At 34.4% G+C, this 20350-nt stretch overlaps 1 protein-coding gene across 1 annotated transcript in view; it reads right to left on the bottom strand.

Annotated features, from left to right (window-relative positions):
- Gabrg1 (gamma-aminobutyric acid type A receptor subunit gamma1) overlaps positions 1-20350 on the bottom strand; it is an 83177-nt gene that overhangs the window by 43302 nt on the left and 19525 nt on the right. Inside the window, exon 2 of the mRNA XM_052198698.1 lies at positions 18517-18665. Within this exon, the coding sequence (XP_052054658.1) occupies positions 18517-18665 (149 nt within the window). The remainder of the gene's footprint in view (positions 1-18516; positions 18666-20350) is intronic.

Genomic DNA, 20350 nt, shown 5'->3' with positions numbered 1-20350 from the left:
AATGGATGCAAAAAATGTGGTATATATACACAATGGAGTACTATTCAGCCATTAGAAACAATGAATTCATGAAATTCTTAGACAAACAGATGGAGCTTGAGAACATCATACTAAGTGAGGTAACCCAGTCTCAAAAGATTAATCATGGTAGAAACTCACTAATAAGTGGATATTAACCTAGAAAATTGGAATACCCAAAATATAATCCACACATCAAATGAGGTACAAGAAGAACAGAGGAGTGGCCCCTGGTTCTGGAAAGACTCAGTGCAGCAGTATAGGGCAAAACCAGAACAGGGAAGTGGAAAGGGGTGGATGGGAGAACAGGGGGAGGGAAGGGGTCTTATGTGACTTTCGGGGAGTGGGGGGCCAGAAAAGGGGAAATCATTTAAAATGTAAATAAAAAATATATTGAATAAAAAATTATTAAAAAGAAAAAAGAAAATAAAATAATTAATTAAAAAAACCAGTTTCAAGAAGACAATCTACCATGTTTTCCAGAGAACTTGATAGGAAATGAATGAGGAGAAAAGTCACCTTGTAGTTGAAAATTTTTCTGCAATCACAGCATGGCCAGAGCCATCATGCTTCTGCCACTGGATGTCTTGTCTTGTAGGTTTTCCTTTTCCTAACCTGATATACATTATACCCATGTTCAAGGGTTGTGTTAGTCTTCACTGGGTTCTCTTTCTCTTTTGCACAGTGCCAAATCTGTCAGTTTCAATGGCTTTCTGGCTATTGTCAACTGGTCTATCTAGCAAAGCCCTCAAACTACAAAATTTCTGTAGAAATTCATAGGCTTTTTTTGCAAAAAAGTGCTCACAAAGACATGCCAATGATTAGGGTCTGCAGGTGGGGAATCACTCATTCGCTACATAGATTTGTTTATGTGTTCTCTCTGACTAGAACTATTGACTGTTATATCTATTTACTTAACCAAAAGTACAAATAAATCATTTTGAAGTAGTAGCTTAAAAAAAAGTTGAATTTCCTGACTAATATAAGAAAAGGTAATTTTAATTGCTAGCTTCATGTGGCTGTCTTATATAAAAATAGGTCAAATGATCTAGAGGTTTGGAATCTATATGAGACTGACGATGTCTAAGATGAGTGCCTTTAATTGTTATTTATTTCTGCTAACTATTTATTGGTGGCAATAAATAGATAATTAAGCTAATTACAGCTAGGATTTAAAGGATAATTTTTATGAAGCCAATTAACAACAATAAAAGAGGTTCCTCAGTTGAATTTATAAGTATAATTATTGCCTTTACCAAGCAATTACAAATGATGTAAACACACAATTCTTTCATAATCAGATCTTTCATTTATACTCATAAATCTACAAATATTAGGTTTCTGAAATTACTGAACAACACTAACTGCCTACAGTAAAAACAAATGACTACAGGGTATTTATTTTGCAAGACATGTTTGTCATATTAAAATGTATGAACTTCTACATATTAATCAGTTATCCTGACTCTATAATATCAATATTTGTGAACTAATTATAAGATGAAACTGTATATGTTAGTCAAATATTAACTTTGGTGTTAGGGCACAGGCTACATGACTTTCAGTTTCTGGGAGAATTGCTGGCCAACATCAAAAAGCAAGGCTACTGAAGTTCTCACCATGGAAGGATAATCAACAATTCAACACAGAATATTTGCTGTTGATATAGATATTCCCTGTCTTATTTTAATATTTTGATAGGTAACATACTGGTTTATAATATAAGAAAACTAAGTTAGTATAAGAAATGTGCATTTTTTTTCAGAACTGTGTTTTCATAAGACCAAAAAAAAAAGGGAAAGACACTTAGATGAAAACATTATTAAAATGAGAAAACAGTCTCCGTGTTTGTTTAGAATATGGACAATTTTCACATTTTCCTATTTGTTTTCAGTGGCGAAAATTATTCCAAAAACAGTCATGAAATGCATATTTTCTAGCTAGGGGTCCTTTTAAAAATATCATTTGGTAACATTAGCTGGATGGTAATTAGTTAAGGTCTTTTACATTGTAGCTCTACACATGATGAGAAAATATGGATGTGAAATTTGCAGAAGATATTTCAGATGAGTTTGAAAACAAAGGTTAGTGATTATAAGGTACAAAATAGAGAAAAGGATATGAGAAAAAATCTCTAACTTCTCTATGACAGTGACTCATTGCTCTTAGGATTGACTTATACTGTAAGTATTGTTTATAGGTAAAATTACTCAAAATCAGAAGTTTTAAAAAGATGAGAAATTGAGGACATGGGCACAGGGGGAAAGTTCCTGAACAGAACTTATGCTTATGCTCTAAGATCAAGAATTGACAAATGGGACCTCATAAAATTACAAAGTTTCTGTAAGGTAAAGGACACTGTCAAGCGGACAAAACGGCAATCAACAAATTGGGAAAGGATCTTCACCAACCTTACATCCAACAGAGGGCTAATATCCAATATATACAAAGAACTCAAGAAGTTAGACGCCAGAGAGCCAAATAACCCTATTAAAAATGGTGTACAGAACTAAACAAAGAATTTTTACATGAACAACTTCGAATGGCTGAGAAGCACCTTTAAAAATGTTCAACATCATTAGTCATTAGGGAAATTCAAATCAAAACAACCCTGAGATTTCATCTTACACCAGTTAGAATGGCTAAGATTAAAACCTCAGGAGACAGTAGGTATTGGTGAGGATGTGGAGAAAGAGGAACCCTTCTCCACTGCTGGTGAGAATGCAAGTTGGTACAATAACTGTGGAAATCAGTCTGGCTGTTCCTCAGAAAATTGGGCATAACACTTCCAGAGGACCCTGCAATACCACTCCTTGGCATATACCCAGAGGATTCCAGGCATGCAATAAGGACACATGCTCCACTGTGTTCATAGCAGCCTTATTTATAATAGCCAGAACCTGGAAAGAACCCAGATGTCCCTCAATGGATGAATGGATACAGAAAATGTGGTATATTTACACAATGGAATACTATTCAGCAGTTAAAAACAATGAATTCATGAAATTCTTAGGCAAATGGATGGATCTGGAAAATATCACCCTAAGTGAGGTAACCCAGTCATAAAAAAACACACATGGAAGACAGTCACGGATAAGTGGATATTAGCTCAGAAACTCTGAATACCCAAGACACAATTCACATATCAAATGACTCCCAAGAAGAAGTAAGAAGAGGTACCTGATCCTGAAAAGGCTTGTTCCAGCATTGTAGGAGAGTACCAGGACAGAGAAGTAGAAGGGGGGTTGAATAGGAGAATGAGCGGAGGAAAGAGAGCTTAGGGAATTTATTGGGAGGTGGGAACCAGGAAAGGGAAAATCATTTGGAATGTAAACATAGAATATATATAAAATAAAAATTTATAATAAAAAATAAAAAGATGAGAAAATATCTTCTTGGCATCATGCTATATTAAGTGGGACAGCAGCGACATTTCTATAATATTTTGGAAAAAATATATTCTAGATTGATTTGAGAGAAAAGCAATCAAGAGAGGTGCCATTTGGCCTCACAGAGTGATTTCTTAAGAGTCAGCACAGATAATGTTTAATTCATCAATACACACATATATCAAAGATCTTTCCTTTAACAGTCTAACACTAAACAAGAGACCCATGCACTGGCAGGAACCTGAGAAGGGACTGCATTAGTTCTGTAAAGTTCCTTTCTGAGCTGTGGTTTTTAAATATTCTTGTCTGAATTGTTATACATTTCATTTATTTGGGGGATTATAATATCATTACATTTCTCCTTTCCATTTCTTCCTTCTAAAACTTTCATCTCCCTGACACTTTTCAAATTCATGACCTTTTTCTCACTAATTATTATGACATACATTCATGTATGTGTATATATGTATATCCTTAAATACAATCTGCTCTGTCAGTATAATATTGCTTGGACATACGTTTTCAGGGATGATCATCTGGCACTGGACAACCACTCTGAGTGCTCTTCCTTTGAGAGGCCACCGCTATTGCTCCAAGCCTTCCTCTGTTGCCTATAGTTCTGTACATAGGATTACAGCCTCATGGACCTTGGAAGGTCCATGTTGGGCTCATATTTGGACCAAATATATGTCTATAACCATACACCAAGATTGTAAGAGACATCCCAGAGTATTATATATACAAAAAGAAGAGAGGTTCAGGTTAACTAGATGATCCACATAAGAGAAAGAAAAAATAAACTATATTTCAAAAGGGGACTTGGGATGTCTATTTTCCACAGAGGGTTCTGACCGTGCATTCCTGGAAACTTTTTCCTAGTCCCTTTCAGCAGAATATCCATCTTTTTAAATAACATTGATTTATACATTTATGTTATTTCATAATAATTCTTCTTTAATCTACGTGTTTCTTTTTTATCCACTATAGTTTATTAAGGTAGTTTAAGTCAAACCTGAAATAGATGGAGGAAGATTTTACAGATTTTTCTTATTGTCACAAAATAGTCTTTAAAGCTATTAAACCATATAATTGATTGAGACATTTTATGTACCAGCACAGTTTTTAAAGCTATGTTTGTGAATTATATTTCATATAGAAATAACTTCAGGAAACCAAATATATTATTATTTGCAAATGGTAAAAACCCAATTCCATACAAAGAGCCACATTGTTGAAGGATTTTTCACAATTACTGTTTTTACATTTTCATAATCCTCTCTAAATTTAAATTTATTTACCACACCATGGTCAGAGTTTTATGAAGTTTTCTTCAAATTTCTTTATGGAATTAAATATCTGAAAATTAGTTCTCCAAGTAACTATTTTACCCACATTGTATACTTAGGAGAGCTATTATTCAACTTATTTTGAGATGTCTAACTCTGGTTTACTTAACAGAATTTGGCCTACTTACTGAAATGAGTCAGGGACCTTAATGTTAAAGATATTTTTTCAGTATTTATTCATTTATTACCAATTTGGTAAATTTACAAATAGAGAGAAAAGAGATATTGTTATTTCACTGAATCCTTAGCCTGTAAACACAATAATTACCAAATAATTAGAAACGGGACCTGTATGATCAATATCAATATATCAATGTTGTCATTATAGTTCTGATGGTTGTATAGGGTAAAAATAAATACAAATCTATGATGATAACCTCCTATACTTGTATATGAAAATCCTGAAACACTTTGGATGTAAGTATACAAAATAATACAAAGATGAGGAAAAATCTAGGGAAACAAGTGTTTTGTAATGAAAGAAATGTGAAGACAGTGATGGACTTAAGTGAACTCATAGGAATTACTGGAGAATCCCTGTATTATTAAAGATATTGAATTGTGAGTGCACATCTTTCAACAAAGAAAACTTCAGGTCCATCAAACAGCTTTTAATATCCCACTAAGTTAGAGAAAAATGTGAGTAGGTGCTGTGAGATAGCCAGGATTTATCTGCAACCAGGGAAATAACACAGAGTGGAGTTGGGCATCCTGCAGGAAAAGTCCTCAGGCATCTGGTATCTCAAAGTCAGATATAAAATATACCCATTTTAAATCGAACTGAAAATAAAAAGCTGCTAAGTTTTTATGTTAATGTGGAAATTTTTCAGTTACTCCAGGGATATCTGTGCAGCCAAGGAGGGAGGTTCTTAGTACAATCTTAGGCCCAGACAAGTGAAATCACTAGAAGTGAACTCAGTAGAAGCAGTCAGTGATAAAAATATTTCTGAAACACTTCTCCACTATTAAAATTAGGAAATATTCACCTAATTTCCTGTATGTCCAATAAGAAATTGAAGAAGAATAAACTGGGTGGACAAAGTAGTGCTTAAATATGTATAACTCTGCCCAAGGTTCTAACATTTTCAACAAAATGGGAAATGCAGAAAAGAAAGAAAACATCTATGCTTAAATTTCAAAATGGTTATCTGAGGATAGAGAGAATCAGCAAAAGAAAGATAAAGGGGAAAGAAGTAAGGGGGAGAGAGAATTGAGAACAGATTCCCTTAGAAATACCTCAAACATTGTCTCACTCTGTGTACAACTTTTCTTTTGTTCACAGAATAAAATAAGGTTTGTGCAAGAAGGAAGTCTGTAACACGCTTCAGAATGATGTGAAAATCCCATTTAAAAAAAAAACTCATGTGTCATCAATCTGAAAGTACTTAAGAACATGGTTTTAGACTAGAACAAATAGCAAAAAGAAAGAAATCTATGACTAAGTGTGTTATAAAAGAACATTCTTCAAAACAAGGTGTTTCTGGGCAGAGCACAATATCACAATTGAAAATAGAAACATGTTTTAAAAATTGAATGGGGAAAGAGAAAAATAGCAAAAGTAGAATTATATGTTTCTACAAAGGAACAGAATCCAATAATCCAAATGTCATTGAATCCTCATCCAACACAAAAGAAACAGCACCATCACAGCCACTAAATCCATTCATGCTATATGAGAACATCAATGGATTGAAGCTGTGGTAAAATATCTACAAATCACAAAATAATTAGACAAAAGAATTATTTCAAAAATGATTTAAAATCATAATAATGAAACTTGGGAAAAATACTTATGAGCAGTAAGCCATAGAGACCTCAAAGGAAAATTCTCAGAGTGCCCACCTGTATTCTAGTAAGAATTCTAGAAAGAACACTAATCACTTTGAATCAAAAATTTAGATGGTAAGCCTGACGCACAGTCCCTATCTTTATAAAAGAGAGGCAGAAACCTGTTGCTTGCATTCAAGGATGGAATCCCAGGATGACCAATAGTGAATACTTGAAATATTTAGTAACAGAGTATTATCATTATAAAGAGAGGCAAATACATGATAAATACAAGGTGAACAAGTGTGATGTACTTATTCATAATTAAATCTGCAAAGAAATCATTGCATTGGAATAGAAATAGCAAAGGAATCATGAAATAAACAAATGAATGAATCTTCAGGGCATTAAAAAGAGAAAAAAAGATTCTTTAGGACAATCAACTGTTTGGGGGAAAGCTAACAAAACAGAATGATTCTTGGGTATGTATTAGTAAAACTATTCTTTTGAAAAAGAAACAATTAAACGAACCCATCACAGAAAGAACAACTTAAAATCAAGTAAGCTTCAAGGACTAGAGCATTGAACTGTCATCACTGTCATCACACTTTTCAAAATGAAAAAGCTGAGCATACCAGAGACAAAGTATGCTATTAAGGAAAAACTCAGCCTGGGGTGGTAGCTCACACCTTTAATTCCAGCACTTGGGAGGCAGAGGCAGGTGGATTTCTGAGTTCGAGGCCAGCCTGGTCTACAGAGTGAGTTCCAGGACATTCAGGGCTACACAGAGAAACCCTGTCTTGGAAAAAAAAAAGTAAAAACTCAGTACAGAAAGAGTCACTCAGTCTTTTGCATCTGTATGAACATTTAAGGTCAAGACAACAGAAAAGCTTCCTACTCAGAAATGATGCAATGAATATCTACCTACAGAAAGAATGACTCAAAATATCAAAAATGACAAGAAAGGCTATTGATTAAATGGATAAAAATGTAAGTTTAATAATGCAGAAATAGGATAAGATATTGGACCCAAATGAAACTAATTGAAAATACTGTTTTCTGTAAGATCGCAGACTTATCTTCCTTTTGAGACAGGCAGACTACTAGTGAATATTATTAAATGGAACAGCAGATTAACTGGTGCAGCATGGGGTTAATTATCTACATATACTCTGAAACATATTCTGAAAACTCATAAAATGATATTTAAAACAAAATTTATAAAATAGAAGAATACATAATGATTTGTAAATCAAATTCCTTGATTTGATGGTTGAGAAAATGTTGCTTGTATCATTAATAACTATCTCAGACTAGATGGAGCCCGTTGTTTCATTAATAAATACCTCAGACTAGATGGAGCCCATTGTTTCATTAATAAATACCTCAGACTAGATGGAGCACATGTAAAGAGACCACAAGGGAAATATTTTAATTACTCCTGGAAATCACAAACTAAATGTGAATGAAGGGATAGTCTGTCCACATCCTTCTACTGGGAAATGCCGTCTTATCAAGATGTCAGTTTTTTTCAAGAAAATTTGCAAATGTAGTACAATTCCCGTAAAAATACCAAATTTTAGGACAAATATATTGGTAGTAAAGTTGATATTTTCAAACATATATGCACCGCACGTTAGCTCAGGTAACTAAAAATTAGAGACACTATAGAATTAGGAGATGTTGGTTAGTTCTCAAAGTTTAAGTGTCATTCCAAAAAAACTAATAAAAGTACAAAAGAACCCATTCTTCTTAGAGGATGAGTGGATATAAGTTCTAGGTCAAGATGAGCTAGAATAATTGCTATATTATACACTATAATATTCTATTGTGCATATATTATATACTATAATATATTATATACTATATTATTTTTATTATATAAAATATGCTAAAAATGAAAAAGAAAATGCTTTAAATATCATATATAATGAGAAAATAACTCAATCAGTAAAATAATGTATGATACAGGGTCAACAGACTAACAATTTGGAAAACATAGTTAGATTCAGATTTTATACAAAATCCAGGAATTAATTCAAAATATGTAAGTAAACTAACTATGAAGCATAAAGTTAATATAGATACATTATGTTCTAAAATTATATGTACTTATGAAAGCTAAGTATGAGGATATATTTTAGAGACAGTAGAATCATGCCTTAGCATTGGAAAAGGAAGGCGTAAGAAATAAAGAACAGAGGGCTAGAGTGAATGCTGTGATGTTTGTATTTCATTCAAAATTACAGAACAGAATCATGCCTCATAATACATGCATGAAAAAAATCTATGAGTATTGGTGCCTAGGAATGTGTATAGAAAACATGTAATTTTCTACCATAGTCCACTGAGAGGATTAAAAAAAAATGAGTGAAATGCAATAGCAATGAATATGCCTTAGGCTTAGATCTTGAATTCTAAATGTCATTCCAAAAACCAAATAAAAATACAAGAGAACTCAATGTTCCAGTGTTCGTGGAGGGTGAGTGAATTGTAGTTCTAGGTCAAGATGAGCTGGAATGGCTGATCAGAGGAAAAGCAATCATGAGCTTATAAAACAGTAGGCACACTTACACAAACAAAGGAAACAAATTATAAGAGGTTCCTGTGTCTTAAGGTCTCACATTGTACAATACAATGAATGATGACAATGATGGATTATGGAGTGTGAAGCAAAGTAATTGCTCATGGTTTTTGTTGATGATGGTAATTATAGGTAAGCAATTGCAAGAGGAAGAATCACTGTACCTTATGATAGAATTAGAGTCAATATGCAGAGAATGAATAATGGTAATATTGAGTCTGTTTGGAAAATAGGACAGTAACAAATGTCACAGGTATGACTCACTGATGATTCATGAATAATGGACAGGACTGTGCTGGTAACTTTAGCACAGTTTCAATGTATCACTTTAAAGTAAATTAATCAGTAAAGAGGAACATAGCATCTTTTAAGTAGAGACAACTGGAGGATTTAATATGCAAGCATATTAACAATGATACTATCCCAAGCAGTAAGTTGAACTAGGATTGAGCAGGACAAGATCACCCTGATGCAATGAACTGAAAGGGATGAAATCACTGTTGTGGGATTTCTAGGTAAAAAAAAGACTAACATGACATATTAAAACTATTAAGCAATTCAAACTTAAGGGCACTTAATTGGTCAGTGTTCTTTGTCTCTTTCTTTAAATTAAAATATAATTATTGCCACTTTTCTGTAGGATGTGGTAGACCTGTGACACACCTGTTATGGAGAGGGCCCTACTTCCTGTTGTTATCTAGAGAACTGAGAGGAGCAGGGAATTTGGGAATTGGTAGGAGCAGGTCATTAGAGAACTGCCAGCAGTAGAACAGGCAGAAGCAAGGCATTTGATAACCAGCATCAACAGGGCATCTGAGATCCGTTAGCTTAGCAGGAGATCATTTGAGAACTAGGAGCCTGCAGGGCATTTGACTCTTGCCAAGTCTGCCAGAGGGGAGACCCCATTATCTGATACTTCCTGGAAAATAATCTGTCTGCAGGGCATTGGACAGAAAGAGAATCATAGGAGTACAGAAACACAGGCCTGCAGGACAGAGAAGATAGAGACAGCAAGAGCAGCTAACACCAGAGATAATGAGATGGCCAAAAGCAAATGCAAGATCATTACCAACAGAAACCAAGGCAATATGGCACCATCAGAACCCAGTTTTACCACAACAGCAAATCCTTCATACTCCAGCACACTGGAAAAGCAAGAACAAGTTTTAAAATAACATCTCATATTGCTATTGGAGGACATCAAGAAGGACATAAATAACTCCCTGAAAGAAATACAAGAGAGCATGGGTCAACAGGTAGAAGCACAAAAATCCCTTAAAGAAATACAAGAGAATATGGATCAACAGGTAGTAGCCCTTAAAGAGGAACCACAAAAACCTCTTAAAGAAATACAGGAGAACATGGGTCAACAGGTAGAAACCCTTAAATATGTAATACAAAAATCTCATAGAAAATTATGGGAGAACATGGGTCAACATGCAGTAGCCCTAAAAGAGGAATCAGAAAAATCCCTAAAAGAAACACAGGAGAATATGGGCCAACAGGTAGAAGCCATTGAAGAGGAAACACAAAAATTACTTAAAGAATTTAGGAACAAACAAGTGAAGGAACTGAACAAAGCTATCCAGGACCTAAAACTGGAAATAGAATGAATAAAGAAATCACAAAGTGAGACATCTCTGAAGATAGAAAACCTTGGAAAGAATTCAGGAGTCGTTGATGACTCATCAATAACAGAATACAAGAGATAGAAGAAAGAATCTCAGATGCTAAAGATGTCATAGAAAACATTGACTCAACAGTCAAAAAAATTCAAAATGCAAAAAGCTTATAACCCAGAACATCCAGAAAATCCAAGACACAATGTGAAGACCAAACCTAAGGATTATAGGTAAAGAAGAAAACAAAGATTTACATCTTAAAGGTCCAATAAATATCTTCAACAAAATTATAGAAGAAAACATCCCTAACCTAAAGAAAGAGATGTCCATGAACATACAAGAAGCCTACAGAACTCCAAACAGATTGGACCAGAGAAGAAATTCCTCCTACAACATAATAATCAAAACACCAAATGCATTAAACAAAGATAGAATATTAAAAGCAGTGAGAGAAAAAAGTCAAGAAAAATATAAAGGCAGACCTATCAGAATTACACCAGACTTCTCACCAGAGACTATGAAGGCCAGAAGAGCCTGGGCAGATGTCATTCAGACCCTAAGAAAACATAAATGTCAGCCCAGACTACTATACCCAGCAAAACTTACAATTGCCATAGATGGTGAAAAGAAGACATTCCATGACAAAAGCAAATGTACACAATATCTTTCCACAAATCCAGCTCCGCAAAAAATAATAGGTGGAAAATACCAACACAAGGCAGCAAACAACACTGTAGAAAAATCAACAAGGTAATCTTTCAACAAACACAATAGAAGACAGCTACACAACCAGAATTTCACCTTTAACGAAGAAGATAACAGTAAGCAACAATCACTTTTCCTTAGTATCTCTTAATATCAATGGTCTCAATTCCCCTACAAAAAGACATAGACTAACAGACTGGATACTTATAAAGGACCCAACATTTTGCTGCACTCAAGAAACCCACCTCAGTGACAAAGATAGTCACTATTTAAGAGTCAAAGTTTGGAAAGCAATTTTCCAAACAAATGGTCCCAAGAAACAAGCTGGAGTGGCCATTCTTATATCGCAAGAAATTGACTTTCAACCAAAAGTTGACAAAAAAATATGAGGAACACTTCACACTGGTCAAAGGAAAAGTCTACAAAGACGAACTCTCAATTTTGAACATATATGCTCTGAACACAAGGGCATCCACATTTATAAAAGAAACTTTAATAAAGCTCAAAGCACACATTGTACCCCACACAATAATAGTAGGAGACTTCAACAGCCCACTGTCAAAAATGGACAGATCATGGAATCAGAAACTAAACAGAGATAGAGTGAAACTAACTGACATTATGGACCAAATGGATCTATCATATATTTATACAACATTCTACTCTAAAGCAAAAGTATATACATTATTCTCAGCACTCCATGGTATCTTATTCAAAATTGACCATATAATTGGTCAGAAAACAGGCCTCGACAGATTAAGAAAATTGCCATTTTGTCAAAACCAATATACAGATTGAACACAATACTCATCAAAATCCCAACTCAATTCTTCATAGAGTTAGAAACAGCAATTCTCAAATTCATCTGGAATAACAAAAAACCCAGGATAGCTAAAACTATTCTCAACAACAAAAGAAATTCTGGGGGAATCAGTATCCCTGACCTCAAGCAATATTACTGAGCAATAGTGTTAAAAACTGCATGGTATTGGTACAGTGACAGGCAGGCGGATCAATGGAACAGGATTGAAGATCCAGTAATGAACCCACACACCTATGGCCCCTTGATCCTCGACAAAGGGGCTGAAAACATCCAATGGAAAAAAGATAGCCTTTTCAACAAATGGTGCTGGTTCAACTGGAGGTCAGCATGCAGAAGAATGCGAATTGATCCATCCTTGTCTCCTTGTACTAAGCTCAACTCCAAATGGATCAAGGACCTCCATATAAAGCCAGACACTCTGAAGCTAATAGAAAAGAAACTGGGGAAGACCCTTGAGGACATAGGCACAGAGGAAAAGTTCCTGAACAGAACACCAATAGCTTGTGCTCTAAGATCAAGAATTGACAAATGGGACCTCATAAAATTACAAAGTTTCTGTAAAGCAAAGGGCACCATCAAAAGGACAAATTGGCATCCAAAAAATTTGGAAAAGATCTTCACCAACCATACATCAGATAGAGGGCTAATATCCAATATATACAAAGAACTCAAGAAGTTAGACCCCAGAAAACCAAATAACCCTATTAAAAAATGGGGGACAGAGTTAAACAAAGAATTCTCACCTGAAGAACTTCGGATGGCAGAGAAGCATCTTAAAAAATGCTCAACTTCACTAGTCATTAGGGAAATGCAAATCAAAACAACCCTGAGATTTCACCTTACACCAGTCAGAATGGCTAAGATTAAAAACTCAGGAGACACCAAATGTTGGTGAGGATGTGGAGAAAGAGGAACACTCCTCCACTGCTGGTGGGGTTGCAAATTAGTACAATGACTCTGGAAATCAGTCTGGCAGTCCCTCAGAAAACTGGGCATGTCACTTCCGAAAAATCCTGCTATACCACTCCTGGGCATATACCCAGAGGATTCCCCAGCATGTAATAAGGACATATGTTCCACTATGTTCACAGCAGCCCTATTTATAATAGCCAGAAGCTGGAAAGAACACAGGTATCCCTCAACAGAAGAATGGATGCAAAAAAATGTGGTATATCTACACAATGGAGTACTATTCAGCCATTAGAAACAATAAATTCATGAAATTCTTAGGCAAATGGATGGAGCTGGAGAACATCAGACTAAGTGAGGTAACCCAGTCTCAAAAGATCAATCATGGTATGCACTCACTAATAAGTGGATATTAGCTTGGAAAACTGGAATATGCAAAACATAATCCACACTTCAAATGAGGTACAAGAAGAATGGAGGAGTGGCCCCTGGTTCTGGAAAGACTCAGTGTAGCAGTATAAGACAAAACCATAACAGGGAAGTAGGAAGGGATGGGTGGGAGAACAAAAGGAGGGAAGGGGGCTTATGTGACTTTCGGGGAGTGGGGAACCAGAAAAGGGGAAATCATTTGAAATGTAAATAAAAATATATCGAATAAAATTTAAAAAAAAGAAATATTGAAATTATTCCATGTATCTTATCAGATCACCACGGCCTAAGGCTGGTCTTAAGCTCAAACAAAAGCAATGGAAAACACACTTACACATGGACTTCAAACAATGTTCTTCTCAAAGATAGCTTGGTCCAGGAAGAAACAAAGAAATAAATAAAAGACTTGTTAGAATTTAATGAAAATGAAGACACATCATACCAAAATTTATGTGACACAATGAAAGCAGTGCTAAGAGGAAAACTCATAGTTCTGAGTGTCTCCAAAAGGAGAATGGAGAGAGCTTACACTAACAGCTTGACAGTGCACTTGAAAGCTCTAGAACAAAAGGAAGCAAATACCCCCAAGAGGAGTAGACAGCAGGAAATTATCAAACTTAGGGCTGAAATCGACCAAACAGAAACAAAAAGAACTATACAAAGAATCAACAAAACAAGGAGCTGGTTCTTTGAAAAAAATCAACCCTTAGCCAGACTAACTAGAGGGCACAGAGACTGTATCCAAATTAATAAAATCAGAGATAAAAAGGGAGACATAACAACAGAAACTGTAAAAATTCAAAACATCATCAGACCCTACTACAAAATTTTATACTCAACAAAGTTTGAAAGCCTGGATAAAATGGACAACTTTCTAGATACATACCAGGTGCCAATGTTAAAACAGGACCAGATAAACCATCTAAATAGTTCCATAAGTCCTGAGAAAATAGATGTAGTCATTAATAGTCTCCCAACAAAAAAAAAAAAAAAAAAAAAAAAAAAAAAAAAAAAGTCCAGGACCAGATGGGTTTAGAGGGGAATTCTATCAGAAAGCTCAAAATAATCAAGTTACAATTCAAGCAACACAGGAAGCTCAAGAAGGAGGACTTAAATGAAGGTGCTTTGGTTCTTCTGAGAAAGAGAATAAAATACTCACAGGAGCAATAAGGGAGACAATGTGTGGAGCAGAGACTGAAGTAATGGCCACCCAGAGACTGCCCTACCTGGGAATTCATCCTATAAACAGTCACCCTGACACTAAGATAAGAAGTGTGTACCAAAAGGAGCATGGCTGTGGTTGTCTTCAGAGGGGCCCTGCACAAGCCTTACAAATACACAGGCAGAAGTTAGCAACCAACTATTAAACTGGGCATGGCGTCCCATGCAGGAGCTGGAGGGCAATCCTGAGGAGCTGAAGGGTTTACAGCCCCATGAAAAGAACAATGATTTCGGCCACCCAGAGGCCCCAAGACTTCCAGGGACTTAACCACCAACCAAAGGGTAAACATGGTTCCAGCCAAAAATGTGGCAGAGGAAGGCCTTGTTGGGCTACAGTGGGAGAAGCGGTCCTTGGTTAGGTAAAGGCTCAACAGAGGCCCCAACAAAGGGAAGTGGAGGGGGAGGAGGTGGGAGTGTGTCAGGTGGAGGGGCATATATGTGGAGGTAGGGGGGTGGGAGGAGGGTTTGGGGGTTTTTGGGGAGGGGGAAATCGGGAAAGGTTTTACCACTGGCAGTGTAAATGAAGACGATATTCAATAAAAAATATATAATTATCTAATGTTCCACTGTCTCTTTCTTCCCCTGAATCCTTCCAGTGTATTCCAGTTGCTCCCCCTTGAAATCCTCAATGGTATATCCCCATTAAATTCTTTCCCTCTTGGCTAAGAGCACTCTCCTGCCTAGGCAGTGGTGAAACCACAATGGATGGAGTGTACCCAGAAACCCAAGGCCTTCAAGACACAGCAGAGTTGGTTCAAATATGCGCTCAGAAACAGACTGGGGTGGCATGCACAGGGACAAAATGGTCTGAACCAAATAGGGTCCTAGATCTGAAGGAAATGGGGTCCTAGAACTGAAGGAAAAAGATTGCACAGTGCCTCATCCATAACTCACACACTATCTCTGACTGATATCAACTGCAAACAAATAAACAAACAAATAATGTGTATATGTATGTATGTATGTATGTATGTGTGTTGGGCTAATTTTGTCTTCTTTTTTTTTTTGTTCTTTTTCTCTTCTTCTTAAATTTCTTTACATGTTTTTGAATATGTAGTTTGCCTTAGAGTTTGGGATTTTTCCAGAATTCCTGTGTGTATAAATATGTATATCTTTATGTATATATACATTTCTTGTGCATTTTTAAAATTTGGTTGCTTTGTCATATTCTGATTTGTTCATTTTGATTCATCTTATGCATTTTATTTTATTATTATTCCTCATATTCTTGTTTTCTAAAGAGAGATAGAAAGGGTCTAAAACTGAATGGTAGGAGAGTGAGGAGGACTGATATAGATATATATGTGCCTGATCATATTAGTATATTTTGCTTAGACTGCTTAGTGTTTAATGTTTACTTGCATATGCATACATATGTATATATTTGATTGTGTGTTTGTTTGTGTGTATGTGTGTGTGATTTTAGAGTTGACTGCTTCATTCTGAATAACGAGAGAATGATTCTTTTTCTCTATTAATTTACTAAGGTCATATAAACACAAATACTGAAGTATGTCAAAAAGACATAAGGTTAGAAGATCTGATGTTTAAATAGTAGCCTTGTGTCAATATTCTTCTCTTAATTTCTCTTAAATAGAGTCTAATGTTAATATTTCAAATTATTGAAGCATACATACAAATTTTTAATGTCTCAATTTTAATATGAAATTATATAAACAACCTAAGAAAAGAGATAATGTATAAGTACTAAAATAGAATAAAGTAATAAATCCAATATTTTACAGCACTGAAATGGTCCTGCAATTATTCACCACAGAAAATTGTAAAGAAATAAGTGGACCTGATATAAAATTAAAATTGAAAACGTATTCAAGTTTATTTCATAAATAAAACAGTAATGTTAATAACAAACAGATTGTTAACAAAATGAATAATAAAAATACTAAGACCCCAGGAACATTAAAAATAGAAAATTATACAATTATTTAAGATGAGTAATTTAAAAATATAGCATATTCATTGTAATGATTATCATCAAAACTTGTATACAAGTTTTAACTTTGCATGTAACCTACTAGAACTTTTATATATTGCAGATATTTCCCATAAATAAAACTATATTCCAACATAAATAACCTAGGATTTTCTTTTAAATACTTAAGGAAGTATGTACATTCATGTTAGATATCCAGAAAACAAAAGAGGTAAAGTGTAGCTCATAAATATATGTCACTAAAAACATTTCAAAAAACATGGAGACAATACAGTGAACTAGTCAATCACTATCCTACACAAACACAAATATAATCTCATTAAATGAGGTATAAGATATAGGTTAGTATGTGTGCTTTATACTGGGGTAAATGTGTGACTAGATGAAAGAATAGTGAAGCTGTACCCTAAATTTTATATATATGTATATATATATATACATGCATACATACATATACATATATATACATACATACATACACACACATATATTTAAATCAAATTCATTTAAGCTTGGCTGAAGGTTTTAAATGATTAAAACTTACTTGTAGAAAATGCTTATAAAATATGCTCTATATCAGAAAGTATTTCAAGTTTTAGGGGAATAAAGCCTCTTGCAATATTAGAAGAAAATGTAGCAAGGAAATGTCTTAAAATTTTCTCATAGCTACTATCATTCCTACATATAACTGAAATGTGAATTAGGCCTCTGGGATCAGATACAAACTGAAAATATTGTACACTGTGCTCAAGTTCTGTCATGCTGCTTTTGAATGAAATTAAAGTAAACTGGTCATCATTGTGAAAACAATCAAATCTTTATATTATTAAAACAAATGCAGTTATTGTGCAATGAATAACATTTATTCAATTTTGAGAACATATACAATTTTTCATTTTGTCCTATTTATTAAAAGTATATTCTAGGAAAATATAATTGCTGTTCTTAAAATCTTCAAGCATATAAGTTATATTTAAGAATATTTGTTATTAGCCGGGCAGTTGTGGTGCATGCCTTTAATCCCAGCACTTGGGATGCAGAGGCAGGCAGATTTCTGAGTTTGAAGCCAGTCGCGTCTACAGAGTCAGTTCGAGGACAGCCAGGGTTACACAGAGAAACCCAGTCTCAACAAAATAAAAGAATAATTCTTATTATAGGTTTAAGGAAAATAATTTACACCATTAAATCTAATAAAGTCGGGAATTTTTTCTATATGTATGGATTTCGTTATTAACTCTAATTTTAAGAGAATTTCAATTAAAGTTTTTGTAAATTTTTATGTGTTTATTTGGTTTTGTTTTGAAGTAAACTTGAGCACCTTCCGAGTCTATTGTTCTATTAAATGTAAACATACTCACCAGCATCGTAGAGATACAATGTTGAACATAGTTGAATCCTTCAGTAACTTTGCCATTATTTCTTATAGCCCTATGTTCGAAAATGTGCTCCTTTGACAGAAATTTAGAACTCTCAATCATTTTCAACAACATCACTTTTATGATTCTCCTTAGTCTTCCAAAAAATTTTTATCAAAACTCCCTGCTGACACCTTCTATAATACCAGTTGACACACAAACACATGAAAAGTTTTTGTTTTCTATTTCCTCTCAGACCATAAGCTCAAAGACTCTGACCACAGCATCTAACAATCCTCCACATAACAATTGGGAACATCCTTTGGATATAAGAAAATGACCAAATTAGTACCAGTGAAGTAATCAAGATCCAAGATGGATACCTTAGACTTACCGCCTATATCTGGACGAAGTTTGTTATCATAACCTTGAAGCAAAGAGTTGAGAATTTGTGTGATATCTCCTTCATGAATCTTTGGTGCCAAGACCCATGTTTTGTTCATAGTTAAATCTTCGTCATCTTCATCATCTGTTTTATCAACGCTAAATGATTCAAAGAGAATGTTGTACAGAAAAAGTTTTATCAAAATGCATATTTATAAATATGTAAGTTACTTCAAAATTGCAACTTATATGGTAGTATAAAAACAAGGAAAACATATATTACTTTAAATCATAATAAATTAAAAGGTAATACTAAAATAAGAAATAGATTAAAAATAATACACATTAGCATGTTAAACCAAATATTGAATATGTCTCTAAACTTCTTATAACATAGAGATTATTCAATAAAAATATTAATATTGCTCCCTAGACTTGTTCAGGATATAATGCCCAAAGCTGTATGTGATGATTTGGTAGTGTCTACAGTAAATGATTAAAATTAAAAGTAAATAATCATAAGTAAATTTATGAGTCTAGTAAAATATATAAAACATGAGTATATTAGAAGAATCAAGAAGGAATATAAAGAAACATTTTGCTAAACAAGGAGTAAAAGTTTGTATTCCCAATTCTTTCATCAAAAACCACGAGACAGCCAAGCAGTGATGGCGCATGTCTTTAATCCAGCACTCAGGAGGCAGAGGCAGGCTTATTTCTGATTTAGAGGCCAGCCGGGTCTACAGAGTGAGTTCCAAGGCAGCCAGCACTCTACAGAGAAACCTTTCTTGAAAAAACAAAACAACAACAAAACAAAAAACAAAAACAAAAACACAAACAAAAACACAAACAAGCAAACAAAAACACCAGACCAAAAACTCCAAGACAGAATTAGAATTAGAAAAAGAATTAGCTTTCTATCCTTTCTCCTAACTCATGCCAATTATCTACCTCCTGCCCTTACTCTCTTCCTCACATTTAATGTTTGCTCTTCTCTTTTCTGTACTGTTATCCTGTACTCTCATGTGCATTTGGTTACTTCTATTCATATGAACACAGATACATTTATTAAAAAGCATAAACATTCAGTTTATTACCGAATAATGGGAGAAACATTCAAGTAAAACAGATGTAGATGCAGGTATAATATTTATTTATAGATAAAAATAGAAAATAGAAGTAATTGATTCCATTATTACACAAAGCATAACCACTCCATTCTTGTTGAATAGAATCATTATAGACTTGGCAACAGACTCTATTTTATTAAGTCTTTAGTTATTCCGTGAAAAGGGTCCAACACCTCAACCTAACATTGAAAAACTCAAGGAAATGTGCTATTCTAAATCACTCACATCAGTTTTATCTTAGTATATTTATATTAATATGCATTATTAATACATATCTATTACTGTGGACATGAATTGTTAAGGACACACTCTTCCTTTTGTAAATTTAATGTCTGGGTGTTTATAGATTATATTTTCAGTGTACTCTGATGACCCATAGGTAAAACTTTGCTCTCCAGCTTGGAGACCACTAAAAGGTGACAGGATCTTTGAAGATGGATTCTAACAGTGCAGTGACATAATTGGGATATGTGTTTGAATAGCATCATGGACCACCATTCTGTCTGTCTCTCTATCACCTTGCTTTCAGATTTCAAAGAGGGTACCCGAGATATCCAATATATTGCTTTTACCTCTCTGGTGTATCACTTTACTAACCAATATAATGGAATCAACAATTATGTGGCAAAACCTCCAAAATCATAGACCATAATGAGACTGTTAGACACAGGCATTGATTTTATCTGTTATCTTTTTTTACAGTACAAAATGTTG

This window comes from Apodemus sylvaticus, chromosome 11 (assembly GCF_947179515.1).
Source record: "Apodemus sylvaticus chromosome 11, mApoSyl1.1, whole genome shotgun sequence".
Classification (NCBI taxonomy): Eukaryota; Metazoa; Chordata; class Mammalia; order Rodentia; family Muridae; genus Apodemus; species Apodemus sylvaticus.
This window is presented reverse-complemented; position numbering and strand designations above follow the sequence as displayed.